The sequence below is a fragment of the Ochotona curzoniae genome, unplaced genomic scaffold, assembly GCF_017591425.1.
Source record: "Ochotona curzoniae isolate NIBS_2020 unplaced genomic scaffold, NIBS_Ocur_1.0 scaffold_4953, whole genome shotgun sequence".
NCBI classification, from domain to species: Eukaryota; Metazoa; Chordata; class Mammalia; order Lagomorpha; family Ochotonidae; genus Ochotona; species Ochotona curzoniae.
The window spans coordinates 3,875,156-3,888,429 of NW_024467127.1; the positions used below are offsets into that span (position 1 = coordinate 3,875,156).

The 13,274-nt window shown below is 41.3% G+C and overlaps 1 protein-coding gene across 1 annotated transcript in view; it reads right to left on the minus strand.

Annotated features, from left to right (window-relative positions):
* Positions 1-13,274, minus strand: part of LOC121150356 (contactin-associated protein-like 5) — a 298,680-nt gene that overhangs the window by 20,774 nt on the left and 264,632 nt on the right. Inside the window, exons 20-21 of the mRNA XM_040971200.1 lie at positions 12,830-12,960; positions 8,698-8,785 (exon numbers count right to left, since the gene is read on the minus strand). Coding sequence (XP_040827134.1) covers positions 8,698-8,785; positions 12,830-12,960 — 219 coding nt within the window. The remainder of the gene's footprint in view (positions 1-8,697; positions 8,786-12,829; positions 12,961-13,274) is intronic.

Sequence of the window (13,274 nt, forward strand, 5' to 3'; positions counted from 1 at the left end):
GTACATCTTTAGAATTTTCATATATGACATTGTTTTCTGTGTAACATTTGATCAAGTATACAGTGGGCTTGGCATGATGATTCAATGGTTAAATCCTAACCTTGCAAGTGGATCCTATATGGATGGGTGCTGGTTTATTTCTCAGCTCTACTTCCCATTCTGTTTATGACCTGGGAAAGAAGTGGAGGGTGGCCCAAAGCCTTGGGAACTTGCACGCACATAGAAGATCTGATTGAAGCTGCAGGGTCCTAGCTTCAGATTGGCTCAACTGCAAACATTGTGACAATTTTGGGGAGTGAATCAGCAGATGGAAGAGCTTTCTGTGTTTTCTTCTCTCTATAAATATGCCTTTCTAATAAGAATAAATAATTCTTTAAAAAGTGTACATTGGATTAATTATTTACAAATAATATATAGGCATAATACCTATTTATCCATCTATCTGAGATATATATATATATATATATACACGCACATATATATGCAAAATATATCTCCAATGTTGCCAAGACTTAGTTTATTTACTTGAATTGAAGAACAATAATAATAAGAAAACTCAGAAAAAGGGAGAGAAATTTAATCCAATGACTCACTTTCCCAAAACTGCAATGCTTGGATCTGAGCCAATCCAGAGCCTGGTGTCAGAGCCCCATGTGGGTGACAAGGCACTTGTACATTTGGATCATCATCAGCTGCTTTCCCAGGTTTGCTAGAAATAAACTGTATCAGAAACTGAGCAGCCAGAATTCTATTTGGTGCTCAAATATAAGATGCTGGCATTGGAGCTGGTGACTTAACCCACTGCACCAGGATGCCAATCTCAAAAAATCTTTTATGAGAAATATGTCACATGCAAAGGGTATACATTAGGCAAGAGTTTTGGAAATGGCAAAGAGACAAATTGGACAGGTGAGGCACATAACCAAATATTTGATCTGATTTAGAGAAAATGAGCCAAACCAGAAATTTTCAATCAGGCAACTGATTTCTATTGGAAAAAATAAGTCAATAATTGTGCCTTGAAATTTTCTAGTTTGGCTCATTTTCTCTAAATCAGACCAAATATTTGGAGTCTTGAAATATTTTCAGGTTTAAGTGGCAAAATGAACTCCATGCTATTTAGACGTGCTTTAGTGTATAACATCATTATCAACGACCTCTTACAAAAGTAGAGATCCATAGACTGGAGTCTGGCTTAAGATTTAAAGCATGTTTTGTCCTCAGCTCTGATTCCTTTCTCCACCTTCTTCTGAAGGTATGCACTAGGAGACAGTGTTGGCTCAAGTCTTTGCATTCCTACCATCCATTTAGTCCATGCTGATTATGTTCTTTGGTCTGGCTTCAATCCACCTCAACAACATTGGGGATCTGGAGAATGAACCAATCAATGAATGGAGCTGTCCTATACCGAAATAAATAAGTCAGTAATTCCAAAGTCATACAATCCTCCCTGATCTTTCTTGCCCCCTTGTGCTCCTTTTTCTCACGGGAAAGCATCTTGCATTCTAATCTGTGCCCATCCACCTGCTGGTGCTTTCCTTCTCACCAGGGGTGTGACAGGCCCTCAGAGGCTGATGCAGGGAGTTCATTACTCTCAGTTCAGATCCTCTTCATTTCATTACCTTGTCAGCCCTGAAATGATAGCACTACCCCAGATTCCCCAGGCAATGGGCAAACACATTGATAACAGCACCATTGTCAAGGAAGAGAGATATCAGCTTAGGAAAATCAATAGGGAGTGTGGGTGCATGAGCTTATTAACAACAGCTGCTGTTTTCCAGCGGCATAAGGTCTCAGAACTCTATATTCACCATTTCTTATCTTCATACTAACCCAATAGAACAGATGATACAGCTGCCACCTCACAGAGGAGGACAATGAGGCACAAAGAGGTGCCATTAGCAGTGACGGGACAGAAGGTGCCTTTTGCACCCAGAACCTAATCACTTTTCTACCTCAATGTAATGACCATTGTGAGAAAGCGTTGTTCACATAGGGAGCATGGAGACACACCCAAGACCTCATGACAGTTGGAGTAATGACATTGCACACATTCTTATGTAGCATAAAACCAACTAGATTCCTCACTGTGATATTTATGATACATGCCTGCAAATATTGCTTTAGCATAAATTCTGGAACTCCAATATGCCAGGAGGATATAACCCTAAGGTTCTGTCTTAGGGCCTTTATGATTACATCATGCTTTATTAAAGACAGAGATAGGGCCTGCATTCCCAGTTATAAGAATACATTCTATGATTTTAGGCTTGGTTGGGCCACTGAATGTCCGATAGCTATAATCCATCACATGCGACTTTCCTCCCAAAAATATAAGCTTGAGTAATATCTGGTTGGTTTGAGCTTAACACTTAAAAAGTTCCTTCACAAACATAATATTTCGCATCTCTCTCTCTATCAGTGACAGTCATGGCCATACTAATTGTCTCATCCATCCATTCAGAGCAGAAAGGACAAGTAAAATTGAAGCTGCAACAGGCAAGGAGTGGGCAGCCATTATCTCTACTCTAGGAAACCCTTTTATCTCTGGAAGACAAGCAAGCCCAATGTCAATCTGAACAGGGAAAGAGCTGAATTAGATGATCTGGTGTGCTGTACAATTTTTACCATTATCGTTATTAAACTGTTGCCATTAACTTTCAGCCCTCATAGCAATCACATCACCAGCATTAGGATCTAATCCAAATACTAACACATAATTGAAAAACACAAATTGTCTTTCCATTAAGAGAACTAAAGCCCAGTGCAATAAGTAATTTGGCTAGGTCACTTTAGACATCGCTGTAGTTAGAATCCCAAACCAATTTTCATTCCATACTTAGCCCAAACAAAAACATGTTATACTCTCCCCATTACGAAAGTCTTACAACTGCTTTATTTTTAGGCCCATATCATGTGAATGGATAAGACTTTGTTGTGGGAAATTTCAACAGAATAAAACAGAATGTGCTTTCCGGAAGAAGTCCCGTTATTCCTTGGAAACTAAAAAAGGCAGAGAGCAGGCATTTATCTTTGTAATTATGATTCTTGCCTCCCACATTATGCATTTGCATCCTAACTCCAGCTTCCTGCTAATGCACTTTCTGAGTGGCAGCAGTGACGCCCACCCAATTGATTCTTGTCATTGACACGGACAACTTGGATGGCTTTCCTGGTTCCCACATCTAAACCTTGCCCACTCTCACTTTTTCCAGTTGATGAGAGCTCTAAGTGGAAAGAGGAGTTTAGTGCGAGCTCAGGAGTTGAACCCACGCATAGAACTGGTCATCCTGCTGATTTGCATCATTCAAGCATGAGCAGAAGCAGAGTGGCAAAGCCCAAGCAGAGTGGCAAAGCCCAAGCTGGTGTGTGCAAGAATAGGGTGTATTTCACAGCTCAGATCCCCACCAGTGCCACGTTGTGTGCTGAGGAAAAGGCTGTGGAGTTGGAGGGACAACAGCAACCTGAACATGTGCTAAGCCAGGATCTAGCCAATTTCTGGATGGAAGCATGGCACTGGTCCCACACAGGAAAAGAATATTGACTGGGCATGCTATAGGTTCCAGCCAAGATAGGTATGTGTGGCTCCAAGACTTAAAGACCAGCAGACTGAGATCCCCACCAGTGCCACATAATGTGCCATTCTGTGTACTGAGGAAAAGGCTGTATGAGTATCTGGCAAGGTTGCTGGGGAGGAAGATGTATGTTGAAGGAACAACAGTGAGCTCCACATGAGCTAAGCTGAGAGAAAATCCATGTCTGGCTCAACACGTTGTGCTGGTCCCACAGGGCAAAGAAAATGAACTTAGCATCCTAGAGGTTCCACACAAAATAGATTCTGGTGGCCTCCAGACCTAACAGCCAACAGGCCCAGTATCAACCACTGCCACACCAGCTGCCATTTTGTATATTGAGGTAAAGGTTGTGGGGCTGTTAAGAACAAGAATGAACTGTGCAGGTATTGAACCAGGAGATAATTCACTCCCAGCTCAATGCATTGCACTTGTCTCACAGAAAAAAAAATAGTAGGTTCCAATGAAAATAGATTCTGGCAGCCTTTAGACCTCATGGCCAGGAGATTCCAGCAAGACCAGCAGCATAGAGAATCCAGTTATTTTGGGCAGCTCCCATCTCCCTAATCCTGGGCAGTGCTCAAACCAGGAGTGGGATAAAGGCTTTGGGACCCTCTCTGACATTTATATAAGAAACTAGGTAAAGGAAAGACTACTTTAATAAGTATGTTTATGAAAGAATAAGTTATTTAGGGAACAAGACGGCTGATCAGGGTAGCAAGGTGCAGCTGAGAATACAGAGAGAACAGCAAGGGAAAATCAGGTGTGGAACAGACCTGGAAAAGGAAAATCACCACATAAAGTGAGCAAAGGTGTCTGGAGATCACGGGAGAGCACCAGGAGCTGTGAACACAAGGGAAAATCACTGAGAACACCTGAAGTTTCAGCCAGCAGCCCAAGAGGAAGATGGTGCAGGGAAAGAAACCGGAATGTTTCACAAACACTAAGGCACGCCCTAGAAATGTCACTCAAAAATGCGGTGGAAACAGAAAAAAAAAAGAAAGTTAGTTTCCCTTTAAAGGGAAAATCTCCTCTTAAAGCCCACAAAAGATACCGAAGTTAAGCAAAGAAAACCCAGAGTAAACATGACAGGAACAAAACACAGCCTATCAATGGTAACCCTGAAAATGAGTGGCTTAGATTCATAATCCAAAGACATTGCCATTAGCTGTTAGGCAAGAAAAGAAAACTAAAAAGCTCATCAGTTCAATTCCTTTCAAAATAACACAGAAAACACTTAAATACGTTGAACTTCACCTAACAAAAGCTGTGGATTACCTCTGCAATAAAAATTAGAAAACATTAGAAAAAGAAATAAAAGACTTTAAAAACTGGAGATATACATTATGTTTCTGGAAAAGTGGAGTCAACAACATCAAAATGTCCAATTACCAAAAGTAATAACGAGATTCATCGCAATCCCAAACAAAATCCCAAGAACATTCTTCACTGAGCTACAAAAAAAAAAAATTTATATGTAAATGCAAGAGACCACAAACAGCCAAAATTATCTTGAAGAACAACAATCTAGCCAGAGCAATCACAGTTGCAAACCTTAAGACATATTACCAGGCAGCAGTAACCAAACAGCCTCACACAGGTACAGAAACAGAGAAGATCAATGGAACAGAAAAGAAACACCAGGAGATGGTCCTAGTACAATAGCCAAGAGGCTAAATCCTCAGCTTGCATCCTCTGGGATCTCATACGTGTGCAAGTTCATTTCATGCCATGTCTCATTCAGCTCCCTGCCTGCGGCCTGGGAAACAGTGGAGGATGACTCAATGCCATGGGACCATGCACTCACGTGTGAGATCCAAAGGAAACTTCTGCTTCCTGGCTTCAGATAGGCTCAGCTCTGGCCAGTGCGACCACTTCGGGAGTGAACCACCAGATGGAAAATCTTTCTCATTATCTCCTTTTCCCTATATATCGGCCTTTCCAACAACAACAAAAATAAATAAATAAAATAAATCTAAAAACAAAACAAAACAAACAAAAAGTGACACAAATCAAAACACCAGAAGAGAGCCCCTAAGTAGACAGTCAACTAATCTTCAATAAGAGAACAGAAAACAACCCAGAGAAAAAGCTTGATCTCTTAAAAAATATGGTTTGGACAACTGGATAGTAGTCTATAGAGGTAAAAAAATAAAACCCTCACAAAGATCAAATCTCAATAGACAAAAGATCTACATGCAGAAACCATCAAACTATTAGAAGAAACATAAGAAATACTCTAAAAGATGTATGTATGTAGGTGCAGGCAATGTCTTCTTAAAAAAGTCATCAAAAGCGCAGGTGGTCAACATTCAAATAAACAAATAAGACTACGTCAAACTACACAGCCTCTTCAACAAAAGACAAAGAGAGAAAGAGAGAGAGTTACTAACAGAGTGGCAGAATAACTTTGCACACTACATGACAAACAGAGGGCTAATATCCAGGATATGAAAAAAAAGTTCCAGAAACACAATAACAAGTCAATCAATCCAGTTAAGAAATGGATGGAGATGAGTAGACATTTTTAAGGAAGGAACCCAAATGATTAACAGATACAGGGAAAAAAATTGCTCACTGATGTTCCACTTAACTCCAGTGAGAATGGACTAAATACAGAATACTGCCAACACCACCTGCTACTGAGGATGTTAGGGGAAAGGTACCCTAACCCACTGTAATTGCAGAGTGGTGCAGCCACTGTGGGAATTGATATGGAAAATACTCAGACGACTGAAAATTCACCTACCATATGGCCAGCAGTCCCAATCCTGGAAATATATCCAAAAGAGCTGATATATATCATATGAGAAAGCAACCTGCACCCCTGTATGTACTGCAGCATAATCAACCATCAAACTACATGGAAACAACCTGGATTCCTACTGAAGGAGCACGGGATGAAGCAGCTGTGGCACATCTAATCCATGGAATACTACTCTGCTATTAAAGAAAAATGTTATTGTTTGCAACCAATGGTCCCAACTGGAGACCATTATGCTCAGTGAAATGAGTCAATCCCCAAAAGTCAAATATCATACTTTTGCTCTAAGACATCCTCTGTCCAAATTCCCAAACAAAAATACATAAAGGTAAATAAACATAATAAATACACGTTTGTAATTTCACAAAGGATGTAATGGAGAGTAGTGTATCAGGAATCAAAGAAAATCAACAGAATACAACTCTACTCTGGAATAGATGTAGGCCCCAGATGAAACTTCTAAATATGTCTGGAAAACAGAATACTAGGCTGCTTACCATTACTTTTAGCAACAGTGTCATGACCCACGTAAAGCACAGAATGTTGGACTCAAGAATACAGGTGAAGAATACAGGTGTTTTTATTATAAAACATAGGGGATGATGGGGAGGAGAGAAGGAGTGATGGGGAGAAGGGAGGAAACCTTATCCTTGCAAAATTTCAAAGTGCAAAATAGGAATAATAAAAATAAAAGAATGTTACTTTTTAAATAAAACAAGTGAAAAATGATTAACTGAAATTGATTAAATTGGAATTGGCATGAGTGGTGAGACTATGAATCAGTATACTAAACCAGTTTAGCTGTCCAGAATGTGATTTTCATGGCACAGTCAAAAATAGTTCATTGAAGAGAGAGGAGGCTGTCATTACAGTGCTTGAGGTTAAGTTCCCGCTTGCGCTGCAGACATCCCAATCAGAGGGTGTGTTCAAGTCCCAGCTTTCATGTTTCTGATATAGCTGCTAGAAAATGCACCTAGATGGGAGTAGAGGTGGCCTATGTCCTGGTCTCCTGTGTCCTGGTCTCCTTCCATCCCTGTGGGAGATTAGGATAGGGTTCCTGGATTTGGAACTCCCAGCTATTGCAGCCTTTCGGGAGGTGAACCAGCAGGTGGAAGATTACTCACTGTCACTGTTTCATACAAATAAGTAGATATTTCAAAACAGGACAAGTGATTTAAGGTTAGGATTAGAAAAATGAAGATTCATCTAATTCCCATTTAAATGAAATGAAGAGAGAAAAAAGGGATAAGCAATACTTGTTAAGTAAAGAATTTTTGAAAATGAATAGATTTATATGAATAATGTTTGTGGACCAGATACATAGATATGTGGCAATTAATGAATAGAGTCGGTAAGAAAGCAAATATCCAGAAAGGTCTTTGAAAAGCCTTACACATCAGAAAGCTAGAGCCAAACATAACACAGAAAGCCATGTGCCACAGGGAGAGAGAGAGAGAGAGAGGATGACCTTCAAAGTAGCTTGGCACTGGAAGGCATGAGGGTTGTCAGAGCACTTCCAAAGTTGGGTAGACTGACAGCAGATGATTCCATCACAACCGCAGAAGCCAAAAGACACCAGCCAACGATGCAATGGGAAAAAATTTAAAAACCTGCCCCTCAGCAGCAGGGGTGAGCAGCACTGATCAGCAGTATTTCAGGTTTCCAAGGTGTGATATCTCTATCTGGACAACTGCAAGCTGTCCTCACCACATCACTGAATGCAGAGCTGGGGAGAGAGGGCTGTGTGCAACTGCCTCATAGGCGTCGGTGTCAACGCGCCCCATCACAGCACCGCATGATTTCTCAATTTCTGAGAACACCCGTCCTTCAATACTGAGTCATATGTCTACCAAAATGATCTTCCAAGAATCAAAGTGAAATAAGGAGCATTTTATTTGCATATAAAGGATTAATGAAATTTTCTGGTAAAAACAAGAAACATTCAAGATAGAAGGAGAAAAGAAAAACAAATGGTGTGTACATGGTAATGAAAGTGAGCAGTGAAACAGAAAACTTGGAAGCAATGATCACACTTTTCCCTGACTCTGGATCATTCCCATCCTGATCAACTACGTAAGCATCATCTAAATTAAAATTTAAAAAAAACACCTGATGATTTTACTTAATTACTTTATGATTGTACCTCTGTCAACATCTGAAGCACTATAAAACATTGAATATCACAGGCCACATCCTTGCCACACACACACACATCTCAGCATTTCCGATACCAGCAATTTTAACAGCACATCTTTGATGGAGTTTAAGGCTCCAGATTTGAATCACCACATCAACACCTGTTCTGTTTGTTTATGTATGTTAACAAAGCCCACTGTAAAGGTGTGGACTGAAGCAACTGACCTGTGACTTTGCCCAGGGTCAAGGACCTGGCAGTCCTGAGGCTGGCTTCCAAAGAGAAACTAAAGCTGTGCTGGGGTTGCTGGTCCACCTACAGAGAAACAGAACAAAGAGCTATTGGTGAGATCTATTTGTGAAAGATTTTTAAACATTCCCATCCTTAAATACCTGAAAAAAACACAGGCAGGGCAAACAGAGCAGATTCCTCTCTGGAATTTTCTGTAAGTGGAGATTAGAAAAGTCTCATTAATTATCCTACAATATACACAAAATATCCCTTTCATTCTGTCATGCGAAATGTGGCCTTTCTTGCAAGCTTTCACCTGGGGAAATTCTATACAGTTCTTGACAGATATTTTTCTTCAAGGTTGAGAAACAAGCAAACAAATGAAATCTGCTCAGGAATTAACTGTGCAGGATTAATATTAAATGGGACACACACACACTCATACCCTGTATCTTTTCTCCCCGCCTCCCCACCCCCCGGAGCATGGATGGTCCTGACTGTGCTCTAGTTCAGGTGTGAATTGAGGGACTGTACTGGGCAGGGGTGACAGCTGGCAAAACATTTGGCAGGAAGACTACAGGATAGCTGCAGAGCTACCATCCACTGGGCAGCTGAGAACCCGACCATCCAGGGAGATCTTTCCAGGACTGCATTATGAAGATCATCTTCAGCCATCTCTAGGCACATCCCCTACGTTGCTTGCTCTTCACTGCAGCTCCATCGCTTTATCTAGGTATCTGGCAGTGATGTCCAGTCTGTGCCATTGCTTTCATTCTAGCGAAATTCTGACTATTTCATTCAGCTTTGTTCTTAGAATGCACATGCTGCTATTTCTGGAAAGGCTTTCCTTTGTCCTTTGTTCGTGGAGTGGGAGTTCCTCAACTCACAGAAACTACACATTAGGAAGAGAGCCATGCGTGGATTTGCAGCACCAACATAGATGTATTGTTTAAGTCCCACAATATACAATGTGTATGAAGTGTTCCTGGCAGCTTTTCTGTAAGAAAGAGGCTGTTGGTCTGACTTTGCTAAACTCATGGAACCTCAAGTCCAGGACAATAACCAGCGTTCTAGTGCCTCTTTTCCTATGCATTCCTCTCCCCTGAGCAAACTCCCTCCAGAAACCTTCTGGTGCCCTAGAGATTTAAACTAGGAAAGAAATACTGGTAATGACCTGTGGCACATGATTGCCACTGTGCATTGAAAACTTGCTGTGCATAAAACAAAAGATGAATGCCTCTGTCCAAACCTTGAATAGAGTTAGCAAACTATTAACTTCAGTTTCCCAAGTGATATTTAAATGAAACAGTCAACAAACACTGATGTTTGGGTTGAATTTTGTTTATTTATCATTCTGTCCTCTCGCTGGTTAATAATGTCTTATAAAAACTGCTCACTTTTGTGGTCACATGCACACATTTACTTCTTATGTCTCAACATTTCTCCTTTCTACCAGATCAGGGCAGCTTTCATATTCTTTAAATGAAAAAAATTTAAAAGATTCCTTCTCTCATTCTGATCTCAGGGATAATATTGGTAGACATGCTATTCAATACTGAAGGGCAGTTGTTCTCAGCTGATGAATGAATGTACTAGAAAGTTCAAAGCAGAGTGTTTACAAGTTTCTCAAATATGCTGAAATATACATGATGCAGACATGATTCCATGTAATGAAGGGTTGCATGACAGGTTCGTGTGATTCTCCATGACCATAGCAAGTTATCAAGTTGTCAGATGCATGACATCACAACCCCCAACAGATAATACTCATTTATTGTAAAAAATGCTCTTTTCATAATATCCTAGGGAGGCAAAAGTAGGTGGAAGTGGGAAGAAATATCTCTGTTGCTCTATATTGTCCTATATGTATCTTCTATTCATAAAAACAAAATAGAAAATATCAAGTAGGAGGCAAAAGGAGTTACAGATAAAATGTCTGCAGGAAAATTTCCCCGGTCCACTGTCCCGTCAGATCCTCAGCAAGGACAAAAAATCATGATATCCCTTTCCTCTTTCCTTCAGTTCAGATTGAAAACTAAACTTGCCCATAGGAAATTTCTGCCACTTGTTTCCAGGGTAAACTTCAGAGATAAACTCAGTAAATATACACTAAATATTGCTCATGATTTACTTGAAGTTCGCATTTGACAATCTGACCTTAAGTTGCAACCAACTGGGATCACTCACAGCCAGTCCTGAATAGTGCAGTATGCTGGATCCCAAGGGTTACTCAAGGCTTTATTGCTTCACCTGTGATATCTTCCCACACCTCTTTTCCACAGCTGTCTCACCACTCTCCTTAGAGCATCAGGATCTCTGCCTCATGCCTCTTCCCTAGCAAATGCATTGTTCCATGCAGTGATGACTACTGAAAATCCCTGAGTGTGAAAATCTAATCCAAAGTCTGTCCATTGTCATTGGGATATAATAAGCCTCAAAAGAATCAGCCACTTCATCCATAAGTTATTATTAGTATTATTATTGTTGTTGTTGTTATAAAGTCAGAAATAGAGAAAGAGAGACAGAGGGAATGATCTTCTGTCCATTGATTCATTCTCCAAGCAGCTGCAACGGCCAGGTCTGAGCCGATCCAAAGCAAGGAACCCAGAGCTTTTTCTGGGTCTCCCACCCTGGTGCAGGATCCTAAGGCTTTGGGCTTTGGACCGCCTTCCTAGACCACAAGCAGGGAGCTGGATGGGAAGCAGGGCTGCCAGGATTAGAACTGGCACCCATATGGGATCCCTGCAGGTGCAAGGCCAGTACTTTAGCTGCTAGGCTATCACGCCAGATCCCACAAGTGATTATGGAATTCCTGTTTTACAGGAGGCATCACTTGGCAATGTATTGATTTTGAAGCAAATCAGTATTGTTTTTAGTATGTACTAATTGTTTCATTTGCTTTAAAGGCAGATGTGGGGCAGGCGGTAGTTGGAGAGAGATGTTTCATGCACTGGCTCACTTCCCAGATGCCCACACAGCTAAGACTGGGCCAGGCCAAGGCCAGGGGTCAGGAAGCCAGCCTGGGCATCACATGTGAGTGGTATGTATCTAATTATTGGAGCTTTCACCTCTCTCCTCACAGAATGTGTGTCAGTAGGAAGGTGGAATGGGGAGCAAATCAAGGACCAGAACCCACACACACACTGAGTAGAACACGGGTGTTTCAGCTGCTAACTGCAGTTCCAAGCCTGCTCCGATTGTTTCAATGTGTGGAACAATGACATGTTTTATGTTTTTGAAGAAACATCCAAAAACCTGAGAAGACGTTGGAAAGGGACAGAGCTGAGAATTCAGTGATGTTCTTGATTTGGGTGTGCCATCTGGCCCACAGAGGGAAGGCCAGGGCTTTGCTTGACCATGGATTCATCATGTTCTATCAGAGAGAGCAAGACAGGACAGTAATTAAGGCTGTTGGGGAAAAGGCTGTTGAGAGCAGTAGGTGTGCTCCTCTGAAAGCAAACTCAGCCTCTGAGAATGAAGACAGAGATGTAGGAGAACTGACTTGGGGTGACCGTTGGGAATACTGAAGGGCTTGTTTGAGATCTGGATTCCAAGTGGGTGCGGTAGCTGCTGCCAATGGCCTTTTGTTACCTGGCATCATCTACAGTTGGTGCTTTATACAGAGATCATTGAGACTTCACAGAATGCAATGATACACCCCGTTGACTTTAAGACATGGTTGCTTCCTAGTTTCATGACATAAGTACTGATGACCAAATGATACCCTGGACCTCTGCAGTGCTCTTATCCAGGGTACATGTTCCCCACTGCCCTTGCTGAGACCTATTGTGACTTCCTCTTTGTCCTTGTGCATTCCTGATTGTAATCCAGCCTGAGTGTTACCCATGTAAATACATCATATAGCACCTATTGCTTGCCCCTCTCCCACCTTTCCTGATTAAGTAGATCTGATGCGAGCCCCAACGACTTGCATGTCCAGCAAAGTTGAAGGTTCTATGCTTGCCAGAGGGAAGAAGGAACACATAGTTCTTCCACGGCTGGAACATGGGTGACCCATGACTGTGTCTATAGCACCTAACTATTGCTTTGACTCTGGGCAGAAGCTCAGAAAACCTCAACTGTCAGCCAAGGCCTGTTGACTGATTGTGAATAAAGGAGGTGAGTTACCTGCATGGTAAGCTCTCTCCCTTCTCGGTTTATCTTCAAGTGATGCATCCTTCTGTTAGCAAAGTTCTCTGCGTCAATGGTGAATACGTGGGACTCTTCCTTGCTCAACTGATAGCGGATCTGTAAGCTTCCTTGAAAGAAAAATGGTAGGAAAAATTATATTAGAATAGTTCCCATAAAATATATAAGTGTGACCAGATTGTTTTTTGTTACTGTACGCCAAGGACTCACCTCTCAGAATCTTTGTCAATCATGTTTAATATGAATTACGTAAGCCCATCAGGGCTCCAACACAAAATTCTACTACTGTTGAAAATGAAAGTGAGTAACTGAGAGAGAGAGTGTGTGTGTGCACACCTGTGTGTGTGTTTGTAATAGAAAATGCTAGATCACAAAGTGAGGACTTGGCTGTAATTCAAAGTTTAAGGTTGCGAACGATTCTCCA